The sequence below is a fragment of the Tyto alba genome, unplaced genomic scaffold, assembly GCF_018691265.1.
Source record: "Tyto alba isolate M040663 unplaced genomic scaffold, T.alba_DEE_v4.0 Super-Scaffold_46, whole genome shotgun sequence".
NCBI lineage: Eukaryota > Metazoa > Chordata > Aves > Strigiformes > Tytonidae > Tyto > Tyto alba.
The window spans coordinates 17,833,275-17,850,612 of NW_024881322.1; the positions used below are offsets into that span (position 1 = coordinate 17,833,275).

Below are 17,338 nucleotides of genomic sequence, written 5' to 3' on the forward strand. Positions count from 1 at the left end.
TCTCTGAATGATTAGAAAATATCTATTTGTGTTCCTGAAAATAGAGTGTGTAAGGAGGAGTAGACAAAATACGTATGTGCAAATATAATAATAGGTGCACATCTGTTGTACTGAACTTAAAATCTGCCCTTGTTGGAGAGTAGGATATGAATAACATTTTGGGAGATGGTATTGACCTAGGAAGCTACATTCAAGAACTTGGTTGAATAGTTTCAATGTAAGCGTTGCTCATAGCTTTGTTGACTTGTAAATATTTGTGAAGGCGTCAGGGTTGGAAAAATAGGGAACATCTCTGTTTCTAAAAAGTAATGCTTGTATTCTATAAATAGAATTCTGATTTCACTGTTGTATGACAAGTTAATATTGGAGTCATGTAAATTGGATAGTTAATGTTTCTGTTTTTTTGCTATAGTTACCTAATTTTCTCAAAACACATGATTAAAATTTCATTTATAAATCAGGGTAGATAATTTATGTAAGTTTTTAGTTTTCAAGTAATCATATTATTTTCCAAAGTTTTTCTTCTCTTGAGCAGCAGCTATATAATTCTTATAATGCGCTTTCTGCTGCCTGTGGAGAATCTTCACTCTCCAGCCAAGTGTTCCTTGGCTTGTGTGTATCAAAATATTTACTTACCTTTTGTTTGTAAATTAAGTGACAGAACTGAATGATGTCACCTCTTAACTCATGAGATTTTGAGTTAAAATTGCAGTGATGTAGTGAAATAACAGATTCTGTTTATGTGGTCAGTGTTAGCTTTGATAGCCGGTGGCCTTAGAAATGAGCAGGTAGTACATCTCCATCTGTATCACTGTGTTTATTGTTCTGATAATTAAATTTAGGTTTTTTACTTGAGATCATTGCTATCCAGTATTTTCTCTGTAATGTTTTATTTGATAGACTTCAAAGTCTTTCAAAATTATATAAGTAGCTGCTTTTTATCCTTGCCAATCAGATAAATTTGGTGGAATCTAGTTGACATAACTCCTAAAAATGCATACTGACAAAGCTCTCACCTCTTTCCTGAAGACCAACACTGATATAAGTGTGTATGTATTTTCCACATTTTCCAGTGATATACACCCATCTGCATCTTTACTTGATTGTAACAATGGATATTTGGAAGATTCTTGACAATAACTGAACTTTTTGAGTGCAAATTCTCTTTCATATGTGCGAATATATGCATGTGTGTAAGTCTTGTGTGCAAGACTTCAGTTTTTACATAGTCTCTGAATGCCCTCATTTAGATAGGTCTTGGCAAGACCTTTGCATTGAAGTGCTTTATTAGACTCCAGTGACTAGCCTATGAATCACAGAAGCCTTCACTCTCTTCATGTCTTAAGTGGACACACTTAAATTAGTTCTCAATATAAACCTAATTTTTTTAAAATAGATTAACTAGGTTTTTATTATAAGGTAGGATGGCTCTTCTAAGAGAATTCAGATGTCTGTAATGGTTACCTGGATTACAGAAGACAAAATAATACAGGCAATATAATCTGATCATTCTTAACTGGAGTTCAGATCAAGAAATTTCGGACTTCCCATTCTAAATGCTATCAATTTCTGCCTTTCTCTGTCCTTGTCTTAAAAATAGGCCTCTGCTAACACCTCTTCCTTGTGCTTAAGTGTAATTGGATTTAAATGTTAAACATTAATGATTGGCAAATCATGTTTTTTGCCGAGTTGTATTTTCCTCAGATGCACTGCCCAGACCAACTTGAAGAAATAAATCTTGATAATTATCATTGTATGTGCAGTTGCTTGACTCTAGCAATGTGCTGCTTTCTCCCTTTCACTTTTTCTCTCCTTTTTACTCTTGCCATATTTACATCTCGAGGAAAATTGAGTACAAATATTCCTATGTTTGTCTCTCAGATTAGAACTGGACTTTAATTGTTTCTTTTCCTTTAAGAACATTATAATAAACATCAAAATATACCCGAATATTCCTGCTTAAAAAATGTGTCCTATGTATTCTTATCCACAAATCAGTGTTGTGGTTGTTGACTTCTGCAAATCACCAACATGGGAACTACATATACCATATGTAGACATATAGAAATAGAACCTGATTGTAACTGGCATTGTGCACAAGCACACTGATTTCTGATAAGAACATGAAGAGTGAAATGCAAATACATGTTTCTGTATGTAGCAGAGTTATATGGTTGTTGGGCTAAAAAATCTATTTCACACTGATTGCTGACTGTAATAAAAGAAAGCCTCTTGTTTATTTCTGAGGAACACTAGAAATGGTACACAGGAAAAAAAGGAGAGAAAAAAAAAGTTAGATCTCTGGATATGTGATCTGACGAAGCCTAGAAATTATATACACAGTCATTTGCCACCTGTCTGGATAATTTATTTAAGTATTGTTTGTGTCATGTTTAAGGCTAGCTTTCAATCACATGTGCGATGAGGACTTCACTACTGCTACTATATCCTCTCAAGGTAGACAAAATTTGTTGATAATTAAATCAGATAGAACGTAGTGCTGGTCTCCTGTGCTCTGTTGCCTGTGCTATTTAAAGCCATAATATCAAGACAATTCTACCTACAAGATAGGAAGATAAATAATTTGAGAGAATAAGCCTTTTATATTGAGCTTCCATACATAGACTTATGTGTATGCTTATGTGCTTGCTTGAATAAAAACTTGTGGGCTTAAACTACATATGTAAAAACATTCCTCTTTTTTTCAGTGACACGTATGATTTTAGCCACATGAAACCCTACATGAAGTCAGTGGAGTGGTTTAGATTCTCTAAGCCTCTTTATTACTTTGCCAAGAGGTGCTAAGTGTCATATTTGTTTTCCTTTGTGATCATTTGATTACACATATTTGCTGTTTTCATCACTTCAGGTACAATGCACAGAAAGCTGGTCTTTCACTTTAAACAAATTCAGAGGCTCCAAGCCATACTCAGAGAAAATCATTGCATTTATCTTAGTCTTTTTCAAAAGCAAGCAAATCTTTAAATGTTATTTTGTTAAGATACAAAATTATGAATCAGATGGGTCTGCTCAGTCAGTGAACAAGTTAGTGATTCTTAATAGCCATGTAAGCCTCCTGGTTCTCAGCTGTTTCATCTATTTTAGCTTAATTACTTCGTGAAATATTTTGGTCCCTCTCTCTGTCATGGACATTCATTTGCTGGCTTGTCCCAGGCTCAAATTCCAGCATCTCTGTAATAACCTTTACAGTCTTTGTCTTTCTCTTATCTCCCCTGAAAAAAATCCTTATGTTCCAAATTAAAGCAGTCACCCATGTCTTACACAACATAACTCTCCCCTAAATCCTGCAGTCTACCTTTTAGCAGAGTTCAGCTAGAGTTAAATCCCTCATCTTTTTGCCAAGCTTCCCAAAAATGCCTGTGTTTCACAGACAAGAAAAAATTATATCATCCACAGTTCTTACCTCCTCTGCTTCAATTTTAACAAAGATCTACTAAGGGAATCCATTCTCCTCCCTGTAACGAGGAAGTCTGTTCACCCCAGAAAATGGAAGTATAATCCTGCACAAGATTTTGCTAAAGTTGCCATGGAGCTTTTTTTTTGTGTAGTTTGGCTCACCACAGCAGAAAAGAGAGAAAAAGGACTGGAGAAAGGCAACCCTGTTTTGCCAGATGAGTAACAGGGTCTGCAGAGCCTGTCCTCAGCTAAGTTGTTGCTCTTTTCCTCATTGTCTCAAAGTAAATGTTACTTTGGTTTTGTGATTGAGAGACAAAGAACAACAGAAGGATAGGAGGCACAGAGGTTAGATGTAATTCTCCTTTCTTCCTTCATCCCTTCCTTTCTCAGCCTCTTTCCTCAGATGCATTTCATACTCCTTTTAACTACCAATGCATTATGCTGTTTAGAGTTTCAACTGTGTAGGAAAAAACCCTAACTAGAAAAAGTTTTTAACATTTGGCACTTACCAAAAATACCCTGAAGTCTCACTCTGCAAAGAACATAACATGCCTGCAAAGAACATAATATGAACAAAGTGGACATTAGGACAATTTACATTAAAATTGATTTTTTTTTTTCTTTCCCAATGGATACTAGAGAGTGTGTGTGTATATGTCTGGAATTTCATGGCATCCATACAGTCAAAGTGAAAGAAAACTCTGGCCTTTTTGTATATTTTAACGGATCTATTTCAATAATTTATATTGTTTAAATGAAACTATCATAGCTATAGGAAAAAGGGAACACCTGACTGAGTTCAAATGCAAAAATGAAACAACACACCAAGCAGAAGCAGTGTGAGGGTTCAAAAAGGAACATAGAGTCATTGCTCAAGCATGCAGGGTTGGAACTGGGAAAGCCAAAACTCAGCTTGAGTTGAAGGGATATGACAGCAGGGATGTGACAACACCAAGAAAGTCTTCAGTAAGTATAACAGCAGCAAATGGAAATGAAGAAAAATGTGATCCCACTGATCAGTGGGATAGAGAGCTAGGGACAGAGGACATGGAAAAGGCTGAGATACTTTTTGCCTTCCTTCCTTTGGCCTTTCTTGGTAAAGTTTGCTTTCTGGCCTCCCAAGCCCCTCTGACTAGTGACAGAGCCTGGGGCAGTTAAGTCCACATCACAGAAATACCAGATCAAGGACCACACATGCAAATTGGATGTAGAGAAGTCTGTGGAGTCAGGTGGGCTGGATCCAAGAGTTCTGATAGAGGTAGCCAACCTCATTATAAGGTTGCTGTTAATGATCTTTGAAACGTTATGCTAATTTTGGAAGATACCTGAGATTGCTCTCTATCTTTGGCTCCATGGATGAGATAACATTGAGAATAGTGAAGATTGTATACCTTGAGCTTAAAAAGGCCTTCAACACAGTCTGCATAGAATCTTTATAGGACATTGGTGAAATACCGACTGGATAGATGAACTATAAGGTGGGGGAAAATTGACTGGACATCAGGCTCAGATGGTGGCGATCAACAGCACAAAGTCTAAGTGGTGACCAGTTACTAGTGGTATTCTTCAGGGACAGATGCTGGGGCTGATACTGTTTGATGTTTTTATAAACAACCCGGGTAATGGGATGGAGTGCACCCTCATCAATTTGTGGATGATAGCAAACTAGGGGAAGTGGTTGGTATGCTGGAATTTAAGGCTGCTATTCACTTGGACCTCAATGTGCTGGAGAAATGAGTTGACTGAGATCTCCTCATTTACAGTAAAGACAAACTCAAAGTCCTGCACCAGGACTGAATAATCCAGCACATCAGTCTGATCTGGTCATCAACTGGATAAAGACTTCTGCAGAAAAGAACCTTGGGTGCTCAGGGACATGTTGAACATAAGCAGAAGTTGTGCCCTTGTGGTGAAGGCAGCCACAGGCATACTCAGCTGTACCAGCAAGAGCAGAGTCAGCACACTGCAGTAAGTGATTCTTCCCCTCCATCATCCCTGGCAACACCACATCTGGAGCTGTGATGGTTTAATCCCAGCTGGCAACTCAATCCCCCCGAGCTGCTCGCTCATTTGCTCCCCATAGGTGAGATGAAGGAGAGGATTGGAAGGGTAAAAGTGAGAAAACTTGTGGGTTGAGATAAAAACAGTTTAGTAGGTAAAGCAAAAGTGGTGCATGCATGCAAAGCAAACCAAGGAATTCATTCACCCCTTCCCATGGGCAGGCAGAGGCTCAGCCATCCCCAGGACAGATGGGCTCCATCACGTGTAACAGTGACTTGGGAAGACAGACTCCATAGCTCCAAATGTCCCCCCTTCCTTCTTCTTCCCCAGCTTTTCATTGCTGACCATGATGTCATATGGTATGGAATATCCCTTTTGTTAGTTGGGGTCAGCTGTGTCCCCTCCCAAATTCCTGTGCACCCTCAGCCTGCTCTTTGTTGGGTGGAGTGAGAAGCAGAACAGGCCTTGACTCTGTATAAACATTGCTCAGCAATAAGGAGAACATCCCTGCATTATCAGCGCTGTTTTTAGCACAGATCTAAAACATTGCCCCATACAATCTACTGCGAAGAAAATTAATTCTATCCCAACCAAAACCAGCACAGGAGCACATTGTGTTGAGTCCCCCAGTACAAGAAAGGCAATGACATGCAAGTCATTGCAAGTCAAGCAGAGGATCAGCAAGAGGGTTAAGGGCCTCAAGCACTGATGTATGAGGAGAGGCTGGCAGAGACAACTGGGTTTATTTAGCCTCCAAAGAGAAGGCTGAAGGAAGATCTTCTTGCTGTCTACAGCTGCCTGCTGGGAGGGTGTAGAGAAGATGGATCCAGACTATTCTTGATAAGACAAAAGGGAACAGACTGAAGTTGAAATGTGGCATATTCTGTTTAAATACAAGGACATTTCTCAACTGTGAGGGTGGTCAAACATTATAACAGTTTGTCTAGAGAGGTTCTGAAGTCTGTATCCTCATAGACAGTCAACTGGACTGGATACATCCCTAAGTAACCTGTCGTAATTTGACCTCCTCTGAAGAGCATTTTGGATCAGATCATCTCCAGAGGTCCCTTCTAAAGGAAATTATTTTATGATTTTATAATAATTGTTTTTTTCATAAGTGACTGTAAATTAGGTCTTTATTTTCACACTCTCTGATGCATCACTAAAACAGCCAATATCAATACCAATTGAAGGTAACTGCCTGATACCTGTTAAAGATTTTAGTTGAGATTCTGTTGAAAATAAATCTTAAAATTCATCCATCATAATTTCTATAATTATTTGGAACTTTTAAGAGTATAAATATTACATCAAACAACAAAACAGAATTTGGAAAGTTAAGATTTCTTTTATATTTGGGCAGCTGTAGTATTCTTTATGTCGCTTTCGTCAACACACTGAATTGCTTCAATCATTTTGGAAGGAATCATTCAGTATTACAGAAAGAAGAAATCTATCCTGGATGTGGCATATCAATAAAAATATTGTCATTGTGTACTTACCAGAGTATATTTCCAAGAAAACAAAAACCAAACTTTATTTCAAGGAAGTAAGCACAATTCTTTTAACATATAGCATATTTTCTTCAGATGTGAGTCAATCAATATATACTATCACACATTTTAAAGCACTTTCAAGAGAAATTTTAATGAGCCTAATACAATTTGTCACAGTTAAGTCTTGTAACTTGTTATTCAAAAAAACTCACATTGACTTTGAGCCACTATTGTATGATGCCTTTGCTGCTATGCCTGCTGTGCATTTGAATACACAGAGTGTTTAAGAGATCTCCTTGGCTCCATTGGACTTGATATTAATACTGCGAGTAAAATAGAATGTTAAGGGTTATGCTTCTTAAGGGATTATTTTGTGGTTTCAGTTTAAACTTACATTCAAGTTCTTTGAAAACAAATTGCCTGGGGATTTTTTATTAAAAAAGGATAATGAGGGTAAAGTAGTTTCTGTATATTACTTTCTAGTATTTTCCTACTGTACACACACCTTGTTTCAAGTGAACAGACTTGTAATAAAGTAAAAGTTCAGTGATCTGAGAAAGTAGAAATGCACCAATGCACCATAACCCAACAGCTGGAATTATTTTCTTTAGTTTTCTGATTGTACAAGGTCAAAGACGAGTTTCTAAAATGATAGTATTTTCATCTCTTTTTTTTTTTTTGAGAGAGAGATAGAGCATCAAGTTTTGAAAATGATAACAAAATGGTGATCCTTTCTAATAATCAAATTTTAAGAGTAAGAGACAAGTAGACTTTTGTTCCTTTCCATTTAGTTAAATGTTTGCACTCATAATAGCTTTAAATAATTATGGAGATAACAGAAAATGGATTTTGTTGTTCTTGTTGTTGGCTAGAGTTCATTCTGATTTATTATATGGATTGCTTTCTATTATTAATACAAGTTGAATATGCACTGCTGCAAGAGTGCTTTCCACTTATAACAATGTTAAGGGTTGCTAATTTTTCACGTGAACTGCAGGTACAAATTATGTGCTACAGATAAATTAGCTCTGATTCAGAAAAGAGAGAGTATGTGTATTTACATTGTTGAGATTCTTTGTTATTTCTTTCTAAGTTTGGAAAGACAATCTGCTGGCAATCTATTTTTATATTTGTGTTTCTAAGTATAAATAAGGTTAAATATTTTTTAAATCATGACCACCTTAAAAAAAACAACCAACCAACCAACCAATCAAAAACCAGATAAAAAGTTCCATTCTACTACTGAGTTAAAGATGTGCAACACCTTATTAAGTTAAACTATCCAGTTTGCCCAAATGGGTATGTAATTCCAAGAGTTTGTAAATATCTCATAATACAAGCAAATGGCGTAACTAATCTATTAAAAAGTAGGACTATTAATCACATTGCTATGTATACTTTTAAAGTATTGGAACGACCTTGTTATTTTCCCTCTTTATCCTGCTATTCTTTCATCTTGTCTTCATCTAATTCATAGTAAAAAATGTAACTGATAAAAAAAGTACCATGGTATGTCTTTACAGTTATTATAAAATGAAAATGTAATAAGTGAAAATTTGTTATAGTTTGTAATGCTAAGATTTTAAAATTAATTACCTTTTTTTTTGCATGTGATTCTAATAAGCTGTAAGGATAGCCATTACTATGAATTTATTGACTGTTTATAGAGATTCTGTTAAGCACTACAGAACTTAATGTACTTAATTTCATTGCTCAGATAATATAATTTAATGTGAATCTAAGAACAAAAATATGATTAATCAAGGAAAATCTAAGCTTTGCAAAATATGAAAATTATTAAGATAGCTTTAAAAATATCCAAATAATTATTTTTTAGTTTGTTCATTAAAGATTAACAATGTTAATCTTTAAATCTACCTGGCATATTTAATGGACATCCTTAATTTTGACCTCTAGAAACTATCTATATGGTTATATACTTGTCACCAATGGTTAAAATGCTAAAGTTAGTTCTGGAAGTCTGAAAAATAAATTTAAGGTGTTAAAAGTCTGGAAGGTGCTGCTAGCAGAAGTGTCAGAATAGACATTTAAGATGTGCTGATTATTTGAATGCACTTCAAATCAGATCGCTCTTCAAATTCTAAATATGTAGAAACATTTATTAGCAGCAAAGCTCCAACAAAGTCTTTGTGACCAAGAGATAATTCTGTTGGTTATAGTTGATAGTAGAAGCTAAGTGAGATAATTTGGAACACTGGCAAACATGGAGTGAATGGAATGAAACTAGCAATGGCATGTTTAAGGTACCTAAACAAAAACTCAGTTCTGAACTGGTGCTGTTTACCACAAAGTGATGTATTGCTGTCATACAAACTGTAGCTCACAGTGATTTTGCTTGGGTGGCTAGCCACTCACCACTAGATACTTTCATTTTGACATCTTTGTTAACTGAACTGGGAGAAAAAAAAAAAAAAAAGTTCGTTAAAATATAAATCTCTTAGATGAAAGTTGGTGGGAGTATATAACATGAATCTATAGCTGAAGTGGCCCAGTGACTTCTATACTACTGTTTGAGACTGAAGTAAATACACTTTAGTGATATTGTAGCCAGAACTCTGTACTACATAAAAATACAAAATAAGTTCATGTAGGAGCAGCAGATAAGATTACACAATTAATGCCAATAGTGTAACTTCCACACTGTACACCTCTTAAAGGCAGTAAACAGTGATTGAGTATTTTATGCTGCTTATATCTTCCTAAGTATAATTATCTCCAGCTGTCCCTAGACATTTCTTGTCTTTATGGGGGATTTTCTGTAGAAGTAAAATAGAACTTTGAAAATCTAGTGAACATTTATTCTCTTTGTTATAAAATTGAAAGCCTATGAATAGCATATATTGTATGAGTGAAGTACAGACTTGCTGCAATTTGACCATTACATGGCTTTCTGTATTTTCTAATATATCCAATAAAATACGGTAGAAATTGCAAGAAAGCATTAGATTGACTTAAGTTAGCTAAGACTGCTAATAATGATTATTCTTACTGCTTCTCTCCATGTCAAAAAGTGATGACTGAAACTTGCTGCTATTGCTCTTTTTTTCCAGTTATTTGAAGGAGAATTTTGTCTAAACAGGAAGATCAGGACAGCTTTTGAGTTTATTTCAAAACAGAGTTCTTGCTGATTTCATATTTTAGGGTTTCAGCCATACATGTACCACATTTATTTCATGGGAACTCACTTGTAAGGGTAATAAAATTTTCATTTTAAAAAAGCAGAAGACATTTACATTGGTTTTAATTTGTCAGATGATACACAAAGAATTTTATTAATTTGTTTCACTGTTCCTGCACCATGAAACAGAATTGCCCTTGTACTAAAAACCACCAGAGCATAAAACTGTGCTTGAATGCTTCATAATAAGTGAACTGTTTTCTAACAACGTATTTTTTTTTTTTCATTTGTGTCCCATTTCAATATATTATTTATATTAACTTTATTACAATCTCAGTGTCCAGATTTGTTTTGATCACTGTCAGTAAGGGATTAAAATGTATGTAAAATTTTCTCTTTTATTTTAAAGTAGTTGTTTGTCTTTTTAATGTACTTTTCCTGAGGACTCTTTATTTACATCTTAAGTGGTTGACTACTCTTGAACTCCATTGAAGTATGCAGGAAGTGGAAGTATTTAACAACTGGCAAAATCAAGAAGTTTCTGAAGAAAAAGAGAAAAAGCAACCTCTAGCCACTTTAAAAAATGAACTTCCCTCAGTCAAGAAAACAACACCCTACCTCGCATTCAACATCTGTATTTCTACAAATGAAACAATTAAGGCAATAGTAAAGATTAATTTATTAGAAAATGCCTCATTCAAGAAGTTGGGAACTTTCTCTGCAAACACACACAGAAAAATTTTAGTTCCCATTCTGGTTTGCCTTTTTGCACTCCACTGAACTGGGAGACTCTGAAGTAATGTTTATTTTCGGAATAGTTCATACAGTTGCTAGACATGGGATCCAAATGTCTTGGCAAATCCCATCCTTAGTCCTCATATTCCCTAATACAGAATTATGAGTGGAGTTGAGACATGATTGTTGAAACCTCCTGTACTGGTCCCATATTCCTTCAAATACTTGTAATGTTTATGTGTGTGCTTTTTTGAACATTTCTGTAGCTCTACAGAGATGCAATTAAATGAAAAAAAAAATACTTATTTTTAATACACGCTGTTTATCACTTCTGCAGTTTGTTTAGTTTATTTCATGCTCTTGAAGAAGGAATACTTCTAGTTTTTCAAAGTTATAATTAGGTGTATTCATTTAAAGAAGTAAAATACCAAGAACCATCTGTATACAAACATCAGCCCATCATTAGCTTAAAAATAAAACAAAAGACAAAAATAAAAATATAATGATGTAGTATTCTTACAAGCTGTGGAGAAAAACTATCTTCTTGTCACAATAGAATCTGCATTTTGTTTCAATGGATATTTCAGTGTTTCACATAGGGATACAAAATAATCTCTAATTGTATATTCAGAGTCCAGTATGATATTTCATTCTTATGTCAGATCTCAGAAATGAGTAGTGCATCAGATGTTTAATGACATGTTTTGACTGTATGTTCTTTTGCTATTATACCACAAACCTGAATGTGTTCTTCCTTCAACTTCCTTTCTTATAATGTCTTTGATAGAATCTTACTCAGTTGATTGGAAGAGAGACATAATAGATCTTGACACTGGAAAAGAAATACTGGGTTTTGTTTCATAGGTATTTTATTATACCTATTAAAATTATTTGATTATATTAAAATGATATCTAACATAGAATATAGTATGTATCAAAACTATAGATTTTCTAATTTTTCCTGCAAGTTTGAATTAAAATCAGGAATTGGATCTAGAAATTTGGCTGTTCTGTGTTTGGTAGGTCAGAACGAAGTCCTGGAAACAAATTTCCTTGAACTTGGGAAAACTGAGATTCAATTGGCGTCTGACCTTTGCAGGATAGTCCATCTCTTTGTGGAGATACATAAAAACCTGTCCTCTTCTAGTTCCGTACATGACTAGAGACAGCACAGGCAGGATCAGGAAGACAGGCAAAGACATGAGTGAGCCAATTATAATCTTCATCCATTGATAGATACAGCAAAATTCAGAATCCCAAACTGACTAATGCTCAGTGTACACCAGTCTCCTGGGTAGTAGAGGAAAGACTGATTTATGTAGTTATGGTAGGAGTGGCACCACCACAAGCCAGTCCAGCCGATGACTCCTTCCTACCCCAGACCGTGGATCCCAGCCTAGGGACCCAGGGACTTGGGATCTCTGCCCAGGCTGAGGGATCCAGCTGCTCCTTTCCTGTTTGCAGGTTCAACCAGTAGCAAAGTACAGAATGTGTCCCAGAGACCAGCAATAACGATGTGCTAATATAGGGTCAGTCAAGAACTGGTACTTCAGATTCAGTGAAGCTGAGAATCACATATTGAAATGCTTCTGTGGTTAGTTCTCAAATGCTATCAGTATTGGTAGTAATTTGTTGGAACATATAGCTGAACCTAATCATACATTAGTGGCTTAGTTATTTGGTTCATACATTTTTTGATATGAAGAGTGAATTGTGGCTCTAGGTTTTGATCTTTTTTTCAGTTAGTTCTTGAAGGATGGTGGATAATCTTTCATTATATTCAGATATATCCATATAATGTCCTTGGCTTTGCTGGATTTGTATCAATATTATTAGGAGTTTACCTCAGTGTTGGTAACCTTGAATTTAATATTTAAAACAAAGGAATTGTGGAAGTGCTTTGAACCAGAAGATGATACACAGGTTTCCTGCACAGCTCTGCTAACGCACTGACAATCATAATGACCATATGTTTGGTGTTAGTCTGGGGCTCCTGATGAGGAGTTATAGTGTAGTTTCAGTGACAGTTTGAAAAACAGACAATTATACTGAAAGTGTGAGCTGTTTAAATATAATTGGAGAAAGCATCTGATAGGAACATGCAAATATTGTGCTTGCATTGACCAAACAAATGAGAATTAACTTGTACTTTCTGTCGCTCTCTACTGTTGTCTGTAAAGCCTCAGATGAATCAGTTTAATCAGTCACTGGAAATAACAAGTTAAAAAAAGTGGAAGGCAGGTTTCTGAAAGCCCTGTCCTCTTTTCATCAGATAAGTCATTAGCCAATGCACATGCTGGGGAGAAAATATAAATCCTGTCCCTACAACCTGACTGTTCTGCCAATCCAAAATAACGATTCCCACAGTCTAGGACTATTTTGGTGGGGGGCAGTTGGTCTGATGAGGTTATTATGCCCTAGTTAGGCAGTTGGGGGATCCCTAGGACTTTTTCCTTCTCCATCTGATGTGTATTAGTGTGAGACGGTTATTTATCTTTCTCATATCAGTTTTGGCTCCCTGTAATAATGTCATAATTTTTCTCCAAAGGTGATATGACCTCAAGACAAACCTTTGCCCAATTTCTTGAAATACTTGTCAGAGCTAACTTTTAGCATGGTCAGTGCTTAATTACTATAACATCATTGATTAATTCTGTGGCCCACCAGTGAACTCTGAAGTGAATGCTTATTGAAGTGAGTCAGGAAAATTTAGGAGCTACCAGCAGTAATTTTAGCTGATGGGAAGACAGTTTTAGAAAATTTTAATAAACATTATTGGTCATATGAATGTTCTGGCAAACCGTTTCAGTTAAAATTGGTCTTAATTATATTTTTAGGAAGACTTATGTGTATCTGGGCTTTTTTTTAGTAATAGGTGCCACATTAAGCAGCATGTGTCCTCAAGTCCCAGATGCTTGTTTCTGCTGCCTGTTCATTTCCCTCTCTTTTAGTCAATCTATTTGTGTGGCACATGAGAAACTGTATTCAGGAACAGAATTTAAAATTACATTAATTCCTTTTTCCTGCTGCTGTTCAAACAGTATCAATTTAATAATCTGTTATTCTCTTGTCTCCACAAATAGCTGTTTCCATGCTATTGAAGAAGTCAGTGAGGCATTAGGGATCAGGAAGCTGAATAAGAAAGTGGGAGCTGTATAATCTGTTTTAGCTACCAAAAGAAGTGTGTGTGATTTTTTTCACCTGTGTCTGTCAGCCATGCAGAACTGTAAGGCTAGTCATTTTCCTAGCTGAAATTTGCAAAACCATTATGCATTTTTCAGACTTTTAACCTTCTTTACCAAGAAACATTTGTCAGCCCCTCTCTCTTCCTTCCTGCTCTCATCTTAAACAGATTCTGTCGAAATTATTTTCTTGAAGCTTTTTCAGGGAGTTCTTTGTCAAAGATTTATAAGTAGCGTATGAGGCTCTCCACTTACCAAGGGCATTTTTCTCAAGTAAATTAACACATTCACTTCTGAAGGGCACTGAGTTAAATAATTACATACAAACATCCTCTGTCTCCCTGCCTTTTAGCCTGAGTGAGGAGAATAACGAACTCCAGCAATTCTATAAGAGTCAATTGAAATTGTGTATTGCCGATACAAGTGCGTTTATATATCTTCCTAGCAACTGATCACACATAAACAAAAGGCTTGATTGGTTACATGCATTCTTCACACACTGTCCACGTGCCTAAGACTAACATTTGATTGGTTATTACTCCCTGTCCATAATACGCCAGACAACTCATTGGCTACAAGTTAGTTACTGCTATCCTAAGCCTATTGGTTAATTAAATCTTACAAGCACAAACACAGTGTTCTATACACTTTTATCTCAGGGCAGAAAACTTTCCACTGTTTAAGAAACGAACAGATGTTTTCCATTAACCGTCACCTTGCACCTTTTCTTCAGACAAAGCTCTTGTTTTTCTGCATTCCTGTTTGATACTCCTAAGGTTTCTGGCTGACGAAGGTCAAGATGTCCTCATCATTCAACAGCTATACAGCACTCTCAGTTCTTCCTCCTCTTTTTGCGTCCCTTTTGCAATGTAGCCAAAGTCTTGCTCTTGTCCAATGTGTCCTCCAAAAACAATCCCACAGCCTGAGTCAAGATTCTAGTTCATTCTCACCACTTATAAACCACCTTCAGAAAGACAGGCAAATGAATATTCAGAGCAAAAATAAAATACTACAGAACATCCTCAGATTCCTCAGAAGTGGGTGAGGACATTAGATTTTAGGGTTAGTTTTAAGTTTACAGAAAGTTTCCAGTACAGTTATTCATTGCCCAGGCGGCTTAGTTCTAGAGAAAGCTGAACTGGAAATTCACTTCATGGAATATATGGAATACATTTATCTCAGAAAAATGAGAATGTGATTCCTAGAATATAGCAAGGAGATGAATCATTTTCCTATTCCTTTAATGACTATATGAAAAGTAATGAGAAACAACAATAATGGGCTAGGAGAGAAGAAGGGTAGCAGAAGACTTTCATCCTGTACACAGAAACTAATGAAAGTATCATTAGCTGTGCTTTATAAATTCTTGCAGGCAGTTGCCAATGATTTAACTCAACAGCATTTCAATGTAATCTAATAACTGTATAATATTTCCTTCCCACCTTGCCTTTCTCTTCCCCAGCTAGAAAACCTGTCATTTTCTGTGAAAAAATACTGGCTTGAGTAATAGTATATGAAGTTAATAATGCTTTTTATTCTGCTGGTCTGCAGGGTTTCCTATACAGATGAATGACTCGGATCACTCGCTATTTCAGCATTCATTTCAAGGATGCATGCAGTTTATTCATGTGGATGATCAGCTGGTGGATTTACACGCAGTGGAGCAAGGCCAGCTGGGAAGCTTTGCCAATGTCACCATTGACATGTGTGCCATTATTGACAGGTAAGTTGTGGAGACATCACTGACACTCTGATACACTGATACCTGTCTTGCATATTCTGAAAATATACAGTGATACAGGAAAGGTGGTTCTGACGCTGCCAGTGATCACATCAAGGCAGTCCTACCTTTTTAGCAGTGGGAACCATGCTTAGATGATGGAGATTATGGCTTTATGTTGTAGATCAGCCAGGGTGCAGTGGAAAGCATACCTCCAGTCTCCCCACTCAGGCAGAGAAGGAGTTGAAAAACTCTCGTAAAACAAATTCAGCCCACAAGTCAATAATATGGCTGCCTTGAAGAGAAGGAACTCTCCCAAAAGGTCACAGTTTGTCTGTTTCTTAGATGAATGTTATGGAGATCTTTTTGCAACTAAAAGTTGTTCTTCCTGGCTTCAGTGCCTTCTTGGCTTCACTGAATTCCTTAGAGAACTAAAATATGTCCACATACTTGCACAACTGTACATGTAATAAATGCTCAATCTTTATTAAAATAACGTTTAGTGGGTGGGTTTTTATCAAACTGAGAAGAGTAATTAAAAATTATGGCAAGCTTTTGCTTTGAGTCTTACCTTTTCAACCACTTACCTGTGTTAATTTCTGTTGCACCTGATAAATAGTTTTTTCTTTCTCGGCAAAAAAGAAATACTAGTAAAGACAGAGAAAGGGCGAATAGCCCAACTCCTGAACACAGGAAAATTGGTTTGTCATGAAAATTACCTACATATTAAACCCATTGCAAGTCTGCTGGAAAGCTGAAAATGGCTTTTCAGAATTCTGCTTTGGAAGAAGAAAAGATTACAAGAGCATTGAACCCTAGAATAATTCAGGTAACAATCAAGCACTGGGATTCATGTGCTCTAAGTCCTGCTCAATGCAGGGCCAGTTTCAAAGCTATATGAGGTTATTCAGGGCCACATCCAGTTAAGTTTTTAGTATCTCCATGGATGGAGATTCCACAGGCTAAGTGACTCTGGATATCATCAGCAAATATCTGCATAGTTATGGTAAAGAAATGCATGTGGTTATTTCCTACCATAAGGTTAACAGAATCCCAGAGATAAATGCTACTGTGAAAAAATGAAATATGGTATCCTTCTTTGGTCTTACAAAATGTCTTTTCTTCCTGAAGTGTAGACATCAGTTTGCACCAAACAAGTTGTAATGGGTTGACCTTGTCCAGCAGCCAAACACCCACCATACCTTTTACTCACACCCCTCGCCCAGGAGATGAGGATTAAAAATAGAAGAAAGGCAAAAAGAATCATGGATTAAGATGACAGTTTATTAAGAATGGCAGTTTAATAAGAAAAGCAAAAGCTGCACATGCAAGCAAAGCAAAGAGAGCAATTCAGTCACTACTTCGCATCAGCAAGCAGATCTCCAGCTGACTCCTGGGAAACAGGGTTGCAGCACATGCGAGAGCGCTGTTTGGGGAGAGTCCACAAGCCTAAACATCCAACCTTCCTCCTCCATTCCCTGAGTTTTTATTGCTGAGCATGGCATTGGATAGTACGGGATTGTCCTATGGTCACTTTTGTCCGCTGTCCCAGCTGTGTCCCCTCCTAACCTTTTGCCCACCCCCCCATCCTCCAGACCTTTACGGGGGAGGGTGTGGAGAGAAAGCCTTGATGCTGTGCAAGCCCTGT

The 17,338-nt window shown here is 36.5% G+C and overlaps 1 protein-coding gene and 1 long non-coding RNA gene across 2 annotated transcripts in view; one reads left to right on the forward strand and one right to left on the reverse strand.

Moving 5' to 3' along the window:
* Positions 1–3,510, reverse strand: part of LOC116960787 — a 28,261-nt gene extending 24,751 nt beyond the window's left edge. Inside the window, exon 1 of the long non-coding RNA XR_004406572.2 lies at positions 3,425–3,510. This is a non-coding gene — a long non-coding RNA (uncharacterized LOC116960787). The remainder of the gene's footprint in view (positions 1–3,424) is intronic.
* The window catches only part of CNTNAP2 (contactin associated protein 2), a 1,392,626-nt gene that overhangs the window by 824,489 nt on the left and 550,799 nt on the right, over positions 1–17,338 (forward strand). Inside the window, exon 10 of the mRNA XM_042806379.1 lies at positions 15,522–15,693. Within this exon, the coding sequence (XP_042662313.1) occupies positions 15,522–15,693 (172 nt within the window). The remainder of the gene's footprint in view (positions 1–15,521; positions 15,694–17,338) is intronic.